At 39.2% G+C, this 14,880-nt stretch overlaps 1 protein-coding gene across 2 annotated transcripts; it reads right to left on the bottom strand.

Annotated features, from left to right (window-relative positions):
* Positions 1-1,904: 1,904 nt before the first annotated feature.
* On the bottom strand, positions 1,905-14,753 carry MED22 (Mediator complex subunit 22). 2 transcript variants are annotated; one of them, XM_067134283.1, is made up of 4 exons: positions 14,646-14,753; positions 7,699-7,836; positions 5,745-5,845; positions 1,905-2,262 (listed from the first exon to the last, which is right to left on the bottom strand). In XM_067134283.1, exons 2-4 carry the CDS (start codon positions 7,805-7,807, stop codon positions 2,038-2,040), a joined length of 435 nt encoding a protein of 144 aa, XP_066990384.1. In that variant the 5' UTR covers positions 7,808-7,836; positions 14,646-14,753; the 3' UTR covers positions 1,905-2,037. The 2 variants fall into 2 exon arrangements, with proteins under 2 accessions (XP_066990384.1, XP_066990383.1); XM_067134282.1 differs by lacking the exon at positions 14,646-14,753 and adding an exon at positions 12,412-12,543.
* Positions 14,754-14,880: the final 127 nt, after the last annotated feature.

The following is a 14,880-nucleotide window of genomic DNA, read 5'->3' as shown; positions in this document are numbered from 1 at the left end:
TGAACAGCCTGAAGATGAATATCCTGTTGAACGGCCCTATAAAGTTTCTGTGGGTCAAAATATTAAGGAAATACAATCTGAAAGTGAAGCTGACATTACAAACTCTGCTACACTTTTATAATGAACTCTGATAGAAGTATTAGTGTATGTAGATTTGCAGAGCAATCTTAGCTTTGGAAAGTGGTTGATGATAGCGTGAAAATGCTTGATTTTTCAATTCTGGGGATGAAATATGTCCTAAAGACAGCAAAATCACAAACTAGCAAAAAAAATAATTTGCATGAGAAAGTGGAAGATGTCGGGTAAGATGCAATATCAGTTTGATGGGTTGCGACAGAAAACATGAAAAATAGAAAACTGACTGTCAAATCCCATTTAGTTACCACAGGTTTTGAGGAAGAGAAAGTCTTCAGAAGGATTCACCTACATATTTGAAGCAAGCAGTGCATTTAGCAGTTACTCTGACCTCCACCAATCAATGGGATTGTCATTCTATGGGCATGAAAGTAGACTTCTTTCAAAGTCAAGACACTGAGTGAGTTGTTTATCTACGTCATCTGCCAGAATATGCTATTGGCAAGCTGTGGTGATTGAAAAGAACAGTTTGCAATATTTGTGATGCTGCTAAGAAATGGCACATGCACATATGGGGTTGGTTGTGGGATCATGTAGCTAGAATATCATCACTGAATTCAGTGCTTTTCTCATGGAGCAATAATGATAAACTCAGAAGGCCTTGCATGTGTTTATACTGTATCGACAAATTTCCTTGGGCAGGTACACAGGAATTCAAGCAGCAAGTGTTGAACCACTCGAGTAAAATATTCCTTGTCAGTAGTTCAGACTTAAAACCTTCAAATATGCTAGTCTAAATGTGGTCTCAAACACTGACGGTAGCATAAAACTTAACCAGCTTCAATACACCTCATCTCTAAGACCAGTCTTGTTGAGCAGGCATCGTGCTACAGTGAAAAATAACAAATTAAAAAGAAATTTGTATTTTTCCTAACATATGAACCAACACAATCTGAAAAAAAGTATATCGAGTCTTAATTGGGCAACTCAACTTTACTGCAACATGTAACTATTCAGATACTGCATTTGATGTACGGGAATTGAGTGTAAACAGCAATTGCATCACTGTTACGCGTAGGCTTAACAAAGTGTCCTCAAAAGTGAAGACAGACAACATAAAGCTTTACAATCTGCTAATGGCGCCACTCAAGGACTGTTAAGAGTGTATTTTGGATGCCTCATTTGTCAACCTTGTGGGGCAATGGATCTCAGGGAGATCTTCCTACAGGATGATAGCGAGGTGAGAGGTCCAATATTCTGGCAAACTAGAAAGATCAGGCAGGCTGTTAAACCTGTGCTATCTGCTGAAGTGTCGCAACTGCTCAAGTGTGCTGAGACTGCTGTACATCTCGTCAGCATATTGCATGAGATCTCAGGATGTGGAAACCTCAAAATATAGTGCTTCACCGACAACAAGAGTCTGGTGGAGCAATGGGAGATTGATGAGGTGTCTTGGGTGGATCGTCACAACTGGCTGACTGTCTTACCCAATTGGGACAAGAGGAACTCTGGTTTCCCATAATGGATACCACATACCTGTACATGGTAAAAGACAGGTCATTGATGGTACTTAAATAGTCTACGCATTGGTTTGAGCACCGATAGTTCGTTCAGCCTCATTTATGGAATCTACTGTCAGCATAAGAAGAGAAGACAATTATCGTAATGTATGTCGAATTGGTAATTGATGTTGCTAGGTAATTGACATTACAAGACAAGCATTGATGCACGAGGGAGTGGACAGAAAGACCAATTTGAGACTCTTGAAATGAGGTTACGTAGCACTCAGATCACCATTCATGTTTCACGGCAAATATAATGAAAGGAAATTTCATTTCAGATATTGCATTTACTTGAAAACATACACAGAAATGTGTAAGCATACATTCTAATCAATAAATATTCAAAAGAACAAGTACAAAAGGTTCCTTTTATTTGAGAGCACTTACAAAGAACATATCTTTACTTCTCTTTATAAATCGACCCATAGAACTCTTCCTCCAGTTCGTACAGATCGAAAGCCATGTCGTCTCTTAGCGCCATGAGTTTCTGGTCTGCTTCCTGGCTCTTGGCTTTGAAGAGCTGAGAATTGCTAGTGATGGCTTCGTTCACGGACGGGAAGTCGTTCAGTATCAAGTATTGTTTGACGTCGGCGACTAGTTTCATCAACGACTCCGCTGCCCTGACCTGAAACGAGAGCATTTGTTTTCGTTATTGATGTATTCTCTGACTATTGATACAATTAGTTACTTAGATTTATTAATTACACAGTACATCCCTTTTTAAGAATCTGTGAATGCTTGTTTATCAAGCTTTTAGGCTCTTTGACCAGTCCAGCAAAAATTTCTGTCCAGGACTTAAATCCAATGGTGCTGCGCTAAGATTGTACCTTTTGTAAGTGCCACAGAGGTTTATGCTCCTATCTGAATACAAGTATGTTGACAGTTCCACAAACAATATTAGACACATTAAAGTACCTTCAGTAAGTATTAAAGAAGCCAATGATCCTATTTTGAATGAAAGCATGTTTTATGGTTCCACAAACTATATTAGAGACATCAAAGATTACTTGAAGACCTGTAGTTTTCACAGTGTCACCTTTTAAAACTACACTAACTTCAGTAAAACATGAAGTTCCTTCTTAATCACTCATGTTTTGTTTTAACTGTAACGTGCAAGCACTCTTCTGGAGCAAGTCATATTACTACAAGCGCAAGCTTTCACAAATGTCCACGAGTGATATAAGAATGAAGATAGAAACACAATGAATCATATAATGGGAAACAAGGAAAAATAGTTTGAAAAAATTACTGTTTTATTAAAAGTAAAAGGACACTGATAAGGCAAGGGCATTAAACCAAGGGGCATTGTCAAAATTCAAAAAACTCCCATAAAGTACAATAATTATCTGAATAAAGGGAAGAAAATAATGGTTATTATAATCCTCATACTCCGCGCTTGATAGATAATCATATAAACAAATGCTCTCTTCTTATGTGGATGACTCAGGTCTAGGCAACTGTCAGGAAGATAAAAAAACTCCACAGAATTGATTCAATAAGAAAACATTCTTACCCTCCTGTAAATTTGTAAGGAAAATTTAGCATAAGTATAATATAGTGGAAAGAGTTTAGTAACTTGCAGGAAGTATTATGTTTTAACAAGGACTATATTGTACACACAATTAACTTGCCATTGTTTCTATTCATAGTTTCTACCGGAATACAAACCATTGCCTTTTATGTACCGTACCCTTCAGTGCAAACTGGAGTGGTCGATGAACTTCGTAACAAGGTGGGTCAACTCATGGTTAAGGGGTGGTGGGTGAGGGAATACCTCTCACTCACCTACCATCACCATCAACAAGCACTTTTTTTTGGCCATCACAAAACGTAGACACTGTGCTACACACTCCTCTAAGCTGTCTGTTTTTAATTTATATGACAGTTTGGGGTTGTTTGTTCAATAATGGAGAAAAACAGTGGACCAAGGCACTGTCAGGGGAGGAAGCATTTGTTTGGGGAAACAGATAAGTATTGTAGTTTTATAGTTATTTCCATCTTCAAATGAACCTGTAAGACAAACTCATTCAATGGAGAGAGGCCAATCATTGGCGTCCAAACTCCAGTTGTCCTCTCCAGCAGAAAAAGATGATTGTAAAATCCTGGAGACTGGCGTTCTAAAACTTTGATAACACCCTGCTTCTTCATCACTTCACTCCTGCTGATTGGGCCAGAGATTTCAGAGAGTCCATCGGATGTGGATGGAGCATGATCGATGTTTGAGATGTGGGGTAGGGGGACGAAGGTCCTTGAATAGAATCCTTTAACCTTCCCAAAAGAATAACACTAATCAGGATTCAACACCATGTTTCTGTGGCATCACAGGAAGGTAAATGTCACCCTCAGCGACCTCATCTCATCTTCCCCTCTCCTCCCTTCGTAGCTGTGGTTGGGGGAGAGGAATGAAAGGGTTAGGAAGACTTCCCTCCCTGCCTAGAGAAAGAAGACTGGACTAACTATCTGGGTTTAAGAGGAGCAGGTTTCCTCATAACCCTAGCCACCCCTGAAGGTTTGGCTACTGGTGTCTTCATCCCTGTACAATGGGTTTTAAGGATTCATTCTTCTCCTCTTCACTGCTGCCTCCACATCACTGACAAGTGCAACACCAAGCTGTTCCTAGGTGCGGTGTTGTCTTCTTTTTACAAGATGTAAGGGCAGAAAAGGAAGATAATCTTCACTTGCCTTTCTTCACCTAACTCTTTCCATGCATCTTGTTTTCTCCTCCAACAGCAGAGAAAGAGGTCAAGGCGGGCAGATAAACATCCGAGTGCTGCCTGTGAGAGAAACTCAGGGGCATCTCCCACAGGCGCAAAAATGGCGACAGACCACCTTAGCACAACAACAGAGGCAGCAGAGGGGAGGTCCCCTGGAATGCAGAGAAAAGTCATATTTTCATGTACTCAGGGAGTCCGGTGTGCTTGGAGGAGCTGGCAAAATAGGGGCAGGAGGTGATGAACCATGAGTACTCAGGGTCTCAGCTGAGGAGGGCTCAGCAGATGCATCTGGGGGCATCACTGTAGGAATGCGTATGCTTGGGAACCACCTCCACACACATAAACCCATAAGTTCGAGTCAGAGGAGAATGAATAGGTTAGGATAAATGATTTGTTTAACCAGACCTCTGAACTCTTTTTAGGTTCTTCTCGCATGGACTGGGAATGAAGACACCCTTGAGGGCAGTGGAAAATGTTTTTTAGTCTTCCTAGGTTTCTCTCAGTATCCCTTGCACTGCAAGGGAGAGCAGCCAGTTCACTCCTTGCAATGGGGCTACAAATCCTATTCCTGCAGAAAGAACAAAAATGGTTAGACTCAACAACCTGGGATAACATAGAGCCGGCTCATGCATACACACACACACTAATGTCCTGCACATCTTCAGTACTGCTCAACCACACACTTATTTGTATTATCAATATCCATAATGAATTAACAAAGTACAAACCACTATCATCAATACTTATAGTTAACACTGTTAAGCTTGAACTAGGCAGTCAGAGAAGAACAGAGCAATGCACTTCACTCTCAAAAGTGGCAAATGAAAAACTGCTGGGTTTAAATACATGAGTGAGGGGGTCCTCCCTCTAACCAACCTTATTACAAGCTTCAATAATGGTTTCCACTTTGCACCAGGAAAATTCTAAATAAAAGATGATAGTTTGTATTTCTATAGGAATAAAGTTATTTGCTAACATATCCATTTTGTAAGTTGAGTAATCAAGTAAAAGGTCTCTCTTTCTCAACTTTTTGCCTTAACATTCTAGCTCAATGCCTCCCATTTTAGAATCAGAGATAATATATAAAAAGTGTATAATGGCACCTCAACTCAACAGGCACTTTGGGGGTCTATCTTTCTGAAAAGAAACAGCCAGCACTTGAATACTCTCTAGATATCTTAAAAATTATCAGCAATTCTACTTAGTTCCTTACCTAAACTAGCAACTACCTTATACTTAACATCCAATTTAAGAGATCTATTTTAAAATATATGACATCTGAAATGGTAACCAAGCAAAAAAATTATGATAATTACGTAGCTGATATGTACACAAGTCTATTAAGTTGAGGTGCTACTGTATTCTACCGAGAGAAGTGTTTATCATCACTTACAATATTTGCAGATCTCACTTGCATCTGGAAATTAATCTCTTCCACCTGTGTCATCCTTGTCACTTGATTCTCGTCTTCGACCAACCCAAGCTTCACTATTTCTGAAACAGAAAGGCGTCTGTGACTGCATTCAAAGGCTACGATAGCTGTATCATGCAAATTTGAATGTATAAAGGGTCACCGTTATGTAGATGAAAAATTACAACTGATGTGTTTTTTCATGTCTTCAAAATCTTAGTTGTAAGGTACTTACTGCATATCAATATTACATGTCAAAAACAAAAAGCCTGATTAAAAAAAATCTAATGAACTTCAGTGATATGTGGCATCTGGTATATATCACTTGTATACTTGTCACTACCCATACCCAGAATTATGAGTCAGAAGTTGCAGGGTCTAAAAATGAAAAAAAAAAAAAAAGTTCAAAAGTGTTTTTCATAGGTATATAAACCAGAGCTTTTAATGTAAGAGTATTTCTCAGCATGAGCTCATTAGTCATCGAAACTCAGTAACAAGGAAGTTAACTGGTTGTAAATGTGGGTGTCACCTTCAGCATCAAGGATTAAGTAGGGTGGCTGAGGTGGAAATTATGATAAATGGCTCTGGTTTATATATCTCAGAAAAATACAAATTACTTTTAGCATCTGTTATTTGTTCCCAAAGAAATACAAACCAGTGCCTTTTATGTAGGAGACTCACTCCTTAGGTGGGAGGTCATGCCTTTTAACTGACTGGGAGTTGAGACCCACCCAAAATTGTCACGATCTCAGTCACACAGGTAAGAGGATGCCACAGAAATTAGGGTCCTTCAGGTGAGACACGGGCGAAGACCTGGGAGCAGTCCTCTTGTCTGAAAGAGAGCAGGCTAGCACATACAAGGCATACTCAGGACACGTGACAGCCCTACCTGTGGTGGGAAAACATCGTCACCTCCCAGAACCTGGAAAGAGCTCTCAATCAGAGTTCTCCAGAACTTATAAAGAGACTTTCTTTGACTTCTTCCTGCCTGAGGAAGGTGAAGAGGAAGACGAGGCACAGGATGAGGAAGAGCTTGATGACGAGGAGGAGGAGGGAGTAGAACAGCACTTGAACTTCTTTCCCTTGCCCTTTGCCAGTACAGCAGGTCTAGTCAAGCAAGGAGGGTCATCTTAATGATCTCGAACACCATGGTTGGTGCCCCAGTATCTCCCACGCTAAGCACAACCACTACAGGAAGGTCCTCCTTGGCAGATGAAGCAGAAGCAATAGCAGCAGAAGTTTCCTTGGTCTTAGTCACAGCTAAACGGTCGAGGAAAAGGGGCGGAAGATGGGCATCCTGGAATATTAAGGGAAGACCACTTCTTCTGCATATACTCAATGGATGACAACATTCCTGGAGCAAGAGAATTATCAGGATATCAGGAGTGGGTAGTGGCAAACTGTGTACACAGATCCGGGTCCCACTAGAGGAGAGACCAGCCTGGGTACCTGGATCGTCATTGAAGGCAAGCACATGGTAGAGTCCCACCTTACTGCCCATACCTTCCCTGGACCAAGGGGGAGCTACACAGGAACTACAATACCCACGTGGGTCTAGAACCAGAGGAGACATGTAGTGCCAAAATGTCTTCCAGTCCTTCAAAATATCAGAAGTGGAAAAAAGCATAAAAGCATTAACAAACATACAAAGAATAAAGGTTTGTAGAACTCAGCTTATAAAGAGTGCAGCAGACATCCACAGTAGCAACTCATGCTGATTACTCCCACATCAAAGGCAATGGTTTGTATTTGCACAGGAACAATAAAAACCTAACCGAAGTTAAGTGATACAACTTTTGACTAGCCCAGTGGCAGATTACTCCCAGACCAGAGGCTAAACTCCTGACCAGAGGCTAAACCTGACACTCTGCAGAAATGATCATTTCAACTGATGAAATTTCAAGCTCGCAGCCTACGGCCGAGTCACTGAACTAACCTGTGAAATTATCCAAAATCGATTTCACGTCATCCTTCAGTCTCTTGTTGTATGATTTCAGTAAGGCTTCGCGGCCCTGGGGCTGCTTCCCAGACTGAGCCATAGCCATGATCCCTGGCTAAACGTTCGCTGCTACCACTGGAAAATAAAATTCAAAATTACTTTTATAAAACACCAGAATGCCCTACAAAACACCATAGTATCTGCACTCTGACAAAGTATTTCTCCAAACTACAAAATTGTGAAAACATGTACACGACATGAAAAAAGATACACAGTAAAGACCTATTGCTTAAGATGTTTATTTTTAAAATATATGTCAACTACATTCAGTGCGATGTCTCACACTTTTCTTAAACCATGCTGGTAGAGTGCATACTACCCAAAGTATGAACAGTATTCTGCATACTGTTACATACTTCGTCCATCTTACAACCTAGAAACTCATGAAGATCCACAGTACAAATCTCTTGGGTCAAATTATTGATTTTATGATTACTTTGTATAGTAAAGTGTATTGTATACTGAATCATAAGACACATACACCATCCCTGTGTTAAACTGTGTGCTTACATACACACTACCATATGATATTAAAGTATTCACAAGCTAGGCTACATTTGAAGGATGTTTTCAGGAACATGTTTGCAGCTGCATGGTATAATTCTTATCTTAGCTTCCTGTACTGTAAATGATCACTGTTCTCCCCACACAACTTATAGGCTTATTTACTTTTAAAGAAGCAACAGACAAAACAATCAGCTTCCAAATTTTTCTGCTTCTAATGTTTTCAAGTTTTAATGAGTCTGTTCCTCTAATCCTTCCTCCATGTAAAATTCCAAAGAACATACAGAGTAGCGAGATTCAGAAGAGGAGGAGAGGTGTTGGGAGGACTATTCTGCACTATTCCAGCTCTGTGAGGTTTGATTTCTATCGGTGCAGGGTAGGTGGCTGGGAAGAAGTGCCCAAGGCCAAAGCTTCTGGAGACAAAGAGGGTCAGGGTACAGAGATGAGAGGCATTTAATGGCGTACATTGTGGGTACACCGTTATCGGTGATATCTGACCTGACAGAACCTTTGCCTAGATTCTGTAAGCCTTCACTTTTGCTGTTTCTCGATAGTTACAGAGAGGCTCACGTTTTAAAAACAATTCTAGTTTCCTAACTAAACCCATCACTTTGCATGCAACATAAAAAGGAGAGAAGATTGGTACTGTTAGCTTTTAGGTAACAAAGTTTTCAAATTAGGTGTTCTGAACCAAAATATAAACCTTTGCAAATTCATGTTTAAGGTTGACAACTAGAAGGTGGAACGTCCAGGCTTGTAATTTAAAAGAATCAGATTCTGCTGCTTATGTAAACACTTATCTTTAGTTATTTGCTATTTTACCTGTATAAAAAATGACCAATATTTTTCTAAATATATATAAAAAACAGTCTTTTATATGAGTACTATCTCCTCAGCACAAGCTTACGTGGTCACTGAACTTGATAACAGGGTCATTAGCTGGTGGTTATGGGGTGAGTGGGGGGACTATCCCTCACTCACGTTGGTCACTATGTATTCAATTTCCTTCTTTGGTCCACAGAGACGAAGCAAGGTATCTGAGGTGGGTTCATGTTCAAGAAGGCTCCAATTTGTATACCTAAGAATTATAGAAAGTGCTTATAAAAATTTTTTCATTTGTTCCTATATACTGTAAATAAAAACCATCACCTTTTATGTGGGAGACTTACTCCTTGCATGGGAGGTCATCTTGGCCGACTGACTAGTTAAAAACCACCCACAGGCACCAAGCTCCCAGTTGTGCATGCAAGCAAAGGTTGTGATGACTCCTGCAACCTCCTGCCCATCTGGTAAATGGCTTACCAGATTTGTAAGGCCCTGGGCTAGAGTAACCACTATTGAAAGGAGTGCACAGGTATAAGTGAAACTTTGGAGAACTATGAAATCCCCCTTGGGGGACACCAAGTCAGAAGGCAGCTAATTCTGGCTAATACCAATAATGACTTCCGAATCAGCTATATCCCAACCCCGCTTGTTGTAAGAAGGAGGACAGAGGGAGGCACATCTTACGGACTAAGCTAAGACTGGTTGCTTGAAGTTTAATCTGCATCGTGTCTAATTTCAGCAAGTACTCCAGTCTAAACACTGCTCTTAGAGAGAAAGAAGGAAGAAAGTCGAGTCCAGTCACACCACATTCATGCCTTCAGACTTACACTAGGCTGAAGTACTCAGGCAAGATACTATGCTATCCAGCTGAAGCCTGGTGTCTACACAACTTGTTGAACTACCACCACAGGTTCAAGAAGGTATCCCACAGGCAGAACAAGGCAGAGGTAGTCTGTATATGTCAGACACATGCCCTCATTACATGGAACATCAAAAAGTTCACCTGAAAGGCTAGGGATAGTCGTACAACTCTGATTTCTTGCGTTCTTTCATGAGTAGGGAGACTGACATCCTCCTTAATGAAATTGAGCTGTACTTTGGTCTCGAAGAGCAGGTCTTTTTCAAATAGTACTTAGCAGCACAAACCAGGATAGAGAAGCTCTCAAATGTCTCATCAGGAGTTTTCACCACAAACTCAATAATGAAAGAAAACCCCATCCCTCCAAAAGCCAAACAAGATGTGGCATACCATGTACAGGCCATGTATCTTCCCCACCATTAATACCAAAGCCAAAGCTAGGAGATAAAACAGTCTTGAGAGTGCGATCTCTGTTCGAAGCTTGGGACATGAGCTCAAAGGGAGTGCTAATTAGACTTCAGAGTCAGAAAGCCAGAAAGAATGGGATTTTTCTAAACACCTGCTTTCTAAACACCTGCTTCGTATATTTGCTGGGACTTGCAAGAGATGCTGACATTCTTGAATAAGAGAATGTCCCCACTTGGCAACATATATGGCTCACACTGGGCCAAATTCTCCTTTCAAAAGGAGTATTAAATTATGGGGATCCATTTGAAAGGGAGATAATGAAAGGCTAACATCCTTCATATCTCTGAAATGATCCTGATCTTCACAAACAAAACACTCAAAACAAAAACACAAGTTCAACTGTGCAGTCAAAGGAGCACAGCAGGACATCCTCACTGATGGTGGCCATTGAAAAGTGGGTGATGGCGGGTGAGTGAGGGGTATTTCCCACTCACCCCCTTAACAGCCATTTAATCCACCTTATAACAAGGTTCAATGAATATTTACAGCTGATGCGGAAGGATATTCCTTTTTAAAAGGTACACGATTTGTATTTCCATAGGAACAAATATTAACCTTGGCAGCATTATGATGAGTGACAAGTGGTCTACCTACAATGCTTTGACATCTTTAGGTTACTGCCCAGACAGTAAATACTCTGAATATTATGTGGACTCTTCTAGTCCACATCTACACACGGAAAGTACTAAACATCTTTAGGGAGAGAACAAAGCCTGCATTAAACAACTTGATGACCAATTAGTTTTTCTAACAATATATATCCAGGTAGGCATCTATTTTTACCATACCTAGTTGCTGCTCCAACCTCCTCAGTCTGAAACCCAATGTCTTCAAAACAAGATGAAGGCAATTCGGAAGAGTCATCCCGGTGATACTTCTGCACTTTTTGATTCTGATTAAGCCAAGCTTTACTGAACGTGTTCAGAGTAACACCATGCACTAGGTTCAGTAGTGAGAGTCCAGGGGAAGATGCAAACACCCTAGCCAGGTGAGGACCCAGTGTCCTAGATTAGGTTAGATTAGGTGTGGGTAGGTTAGGTCGCAGCCCAATTTACAATGTCCTGGGTTGGGTCAGATTAGGTTAGGTTAGGTAGAGGTAAGGATATGGTACCCTAGGTTAGGTTAGGTTAAATGCATTCCAGTATTTAACTTGTTTTGTGTTTTCCCCCAAACAAAAACCCATTTTTTCCATTGTGGCCCGTATAATTTTAGGATATTGGGGGGGGGGGTCCAGTATCTCTAAAATTACTAATTGGGGACCAAAATCAACATCAGGAACATTTACAACATATTCTAAAATCCTACGGGAATCATAATTTCAACTCCAGGGTGCCATTATGATTTAAAGTAGCCTACCAATTTAGCAATGATCTTCAATAAATTTCAGATGATTTATTTCTTAGCCTTTTTCAGGGACATTATTTGACTTTTTTAAAACAGATCGATATTCCAGATTTAATGATCTCTTATAAGTCTCATTAATACGCTTAATATAAAAAAATAACTGAATTCTATCCTAAATTGACAATTACCGTAAAATTTATCCTCCATTTTATGATTTAACTTTCATTCCCTTAAATTTCATGGAGATATACAAGTGAAATACAGTGAAATATGACTGAAATACGCTAAAAATGACTTAAACCTCATTTCCCATATAGATATTAAACTTATATGGTAACTAAATCCACGATATACGAAGCACCTTCCTTTTGGGTCAGGTTAGGCTGTAGGCCCGTCTACAGGCTAGCCTGGTGGGAGTTCATGCAGGCTATCAATTAAGGCAACAGGTAGGCATACATCAAGCAGGCTATTCATTTAATCTAAGTAATTATGAACACAAAAAAATTTAATTTTATAGAAGGGATAAAGCTATGGGTATATTTCCTATCAATGGTTCTATGGGCCTTACTGAAGGTAATTAAATAATATTATCTATGACAGTTACACGTGATATAGGCATATAATTAATTAATTATATGCAAATGACCCACCACCTAATGATTTAATCCATAAGTCGGAAAATTCACCAACACAAACACTACGAAGGTCTGGATGACAATAAGAGGAGTAGTAGTATTAATAAAGTGTGTTATCTTTGTAACGGCTCTCTTTCGTTCCCTTCTTTTGCATTTTTTGTGCTCTTTTTAATTTATTTTATCCATGGTGCTATATGCTTCTGATATATTCATTCATATTTTCAATTTACCTCTCTAGACAGATCTGTGGACTGTAAATAGGCTATTAATTATTTTTTATCCTTCTGGTATAGCTGTTGTCGTATTCTGGGTAAAAAGTAAGAATAACTCGTATGTTTTCATTTATTTCTTCACAATATAAACATTAAATGTCTCCCCCCTCCCTTTATCTTTTAGATTAGATTGAATTTTGTACGTGTGTGTGTGTGTGTGTTTGTTCTGGCAGGACGCTGTAGAAGAAACTATGGTAATTATTCTGTTTTAGGCTCACCATGGGCCTGTTATCTCTTCCACGTCATTTTTATGCTTATCTGTTGTACCCTCATTCAGTACTTCTCTGATTTTGTTTTCCCCATTCTGTCATGTTCTCCAGAATTTTACGAAAACTGGTGTTGATTTTTCTTCGTTGATGTGTTTGTTCTAGTTATAAATCTAACTTCATAAGAATACGTATATGTGTATTCCTGTGTCTCTTCCTGTTATTCATTACCTCATTGTTTTCATATTCTTCTTTACTAGTGTTTGTACTTTCTATTCCTGACTGTAATATGTCCCCTCGTAACTTTCCTTTTTAAATTGTTAAATAAAATTCTTTGGCTTATTTCTTATTTTTTTTTATTCCTCATTGGTCCATACTGGCTCTATCTCATCATGTTTTCATTGTGTCATCCTTTCCTTTATTATTCTATCAGTGTTCATATGTTTTCTTTTATTGAATCAGCTGAACTAAACATCGTGAGCCTGTACATAAAGTTTTGCCCTCCTTTTCATCCTCCTTTACTGATTTATCATCCATCTATCTTTTCCTTTAATTCTTTCTCTCTCTCTCTTTGGCAGCCACTTATGGCGCAACTGATATCTTTTATTCATCAATTCCTATCCTTCATCCCGCTTCTTCTTTTCCTGGTTTTGTACACACGTAAACAAACGCTTCTTCTTCTTCGTGTGTCAGTCGAGACGTAGCCTTTATAACGTCACCTCCTTTCTTCCAAGTTCTTCCAAGTTTTAATTTGGAACTGATTTCTTTTGTTTGTCTTTTTCCTCGATGAAAAGTAACGTCGTTACTTGCTTGTTGTACGCTTTACTTTCCTGCATTCTGAACAGGAATGCAAAATAGATATTAAAATGTCTTCCTCTTTGTTACAACAAACAGCGCAAGATGGGGATTGTGGGAACGTTCTGTCCTTACGCAGCGCATATTCACGTTTTATTTCGCCTATTTTATGAATTTATCACTCTTAAATAGACAAAATAACGTGTTTACTATTTTATTATATTGAAATACCATTGGCACAATTATTTTAAGGCTATTTTAAACCATTTCCATATAGATTTATGTTGAATAAAAGGAGAATATTAACAAAAAATCACCCCAAGCCAAATGCGCATTTTGGGAACGCCAGAACGCGTGGCGGGTGAGCAACAGTACGTGACGTCACTGCCAAGCGATGCTCATTATACTTTTTTCTTTTTTTCGGGGATGTCGAAGGCGGAGCTTCGATGGTGACGTCATATGAGGCGATCGGCGTAAACCCCGCCTCTACGTATCAAGTGTCTGTTTTTGCCGTTATTACGAATTTAATTACGGATTAAGTCGCCTTATTACGTTATTACGGTAAAGCTCATTTGGTTCTGTAATAAATAATTAAAGGCTTAACGTAATTAATAATTAAGAATTACCTTTTTTTAACCTAAAAACGGAAGCTTCAGATGTGACACACGATGTCAAAAGCCGAATTTTATTCAACATTATTTTTAAACGTAAATGAATTTCCAGAGCATTATTTTTCATTACAGATGAATCGGAAATAATATAATAAGAGATAAGATTGGAAATTAATGTTTATAAGTAAATAAATAACGCTTGAATAACGCCATGACAGCGATTTTAATTCGTAATCGGCAATGTTGACATGAGTCTAGTGTGATTACGATAGCATCAGTCTAATGAATTATTACCGGTATCGAGTACAGCCGTTAGATGGAATAATAATAATAATAATAATAATAATATAATAATAATAACTCACTTTCGGTTCTAATATGAAACGAAATCTGATTGATAATGATTTAACCACACAATCACTCGCGGTTCCAATATGGCGCCAAATCAAATGGTGAAATTGTATGACCTCCTTATCTGAAGTAACGACTGCCGCTTTACGTCAAATGCCCCCAAAAGATATCATAGTAAACCACATGGGGCATCTCTCTCTCTCTCTCTCTCTCTCTCTCTCTCTCTCTCTCTCTCTCTCTCTCTCTCTG

The sequence above is a fragment of the Macrobrachium rosenbergii genome, chromosome 35, assembly GCF_040412425.1.
Source record: "Macrobrachium rosenbergii isolate ZJJX-2024 chromosome 35, ASM4041242v1, whole genome shotgun sequence".
Lineage (NCBI taxonomy): Eukaryota > Metazoa > Arthropoda > Malacostraca > Decapoda > Palaemonidae > Macrobrachium > Macrobrachium rosenbergii.
Note: the sequence above shows the minus strand (reverse complement) of the source record. Positions and strands in the feature narration are given on the sequence as shown.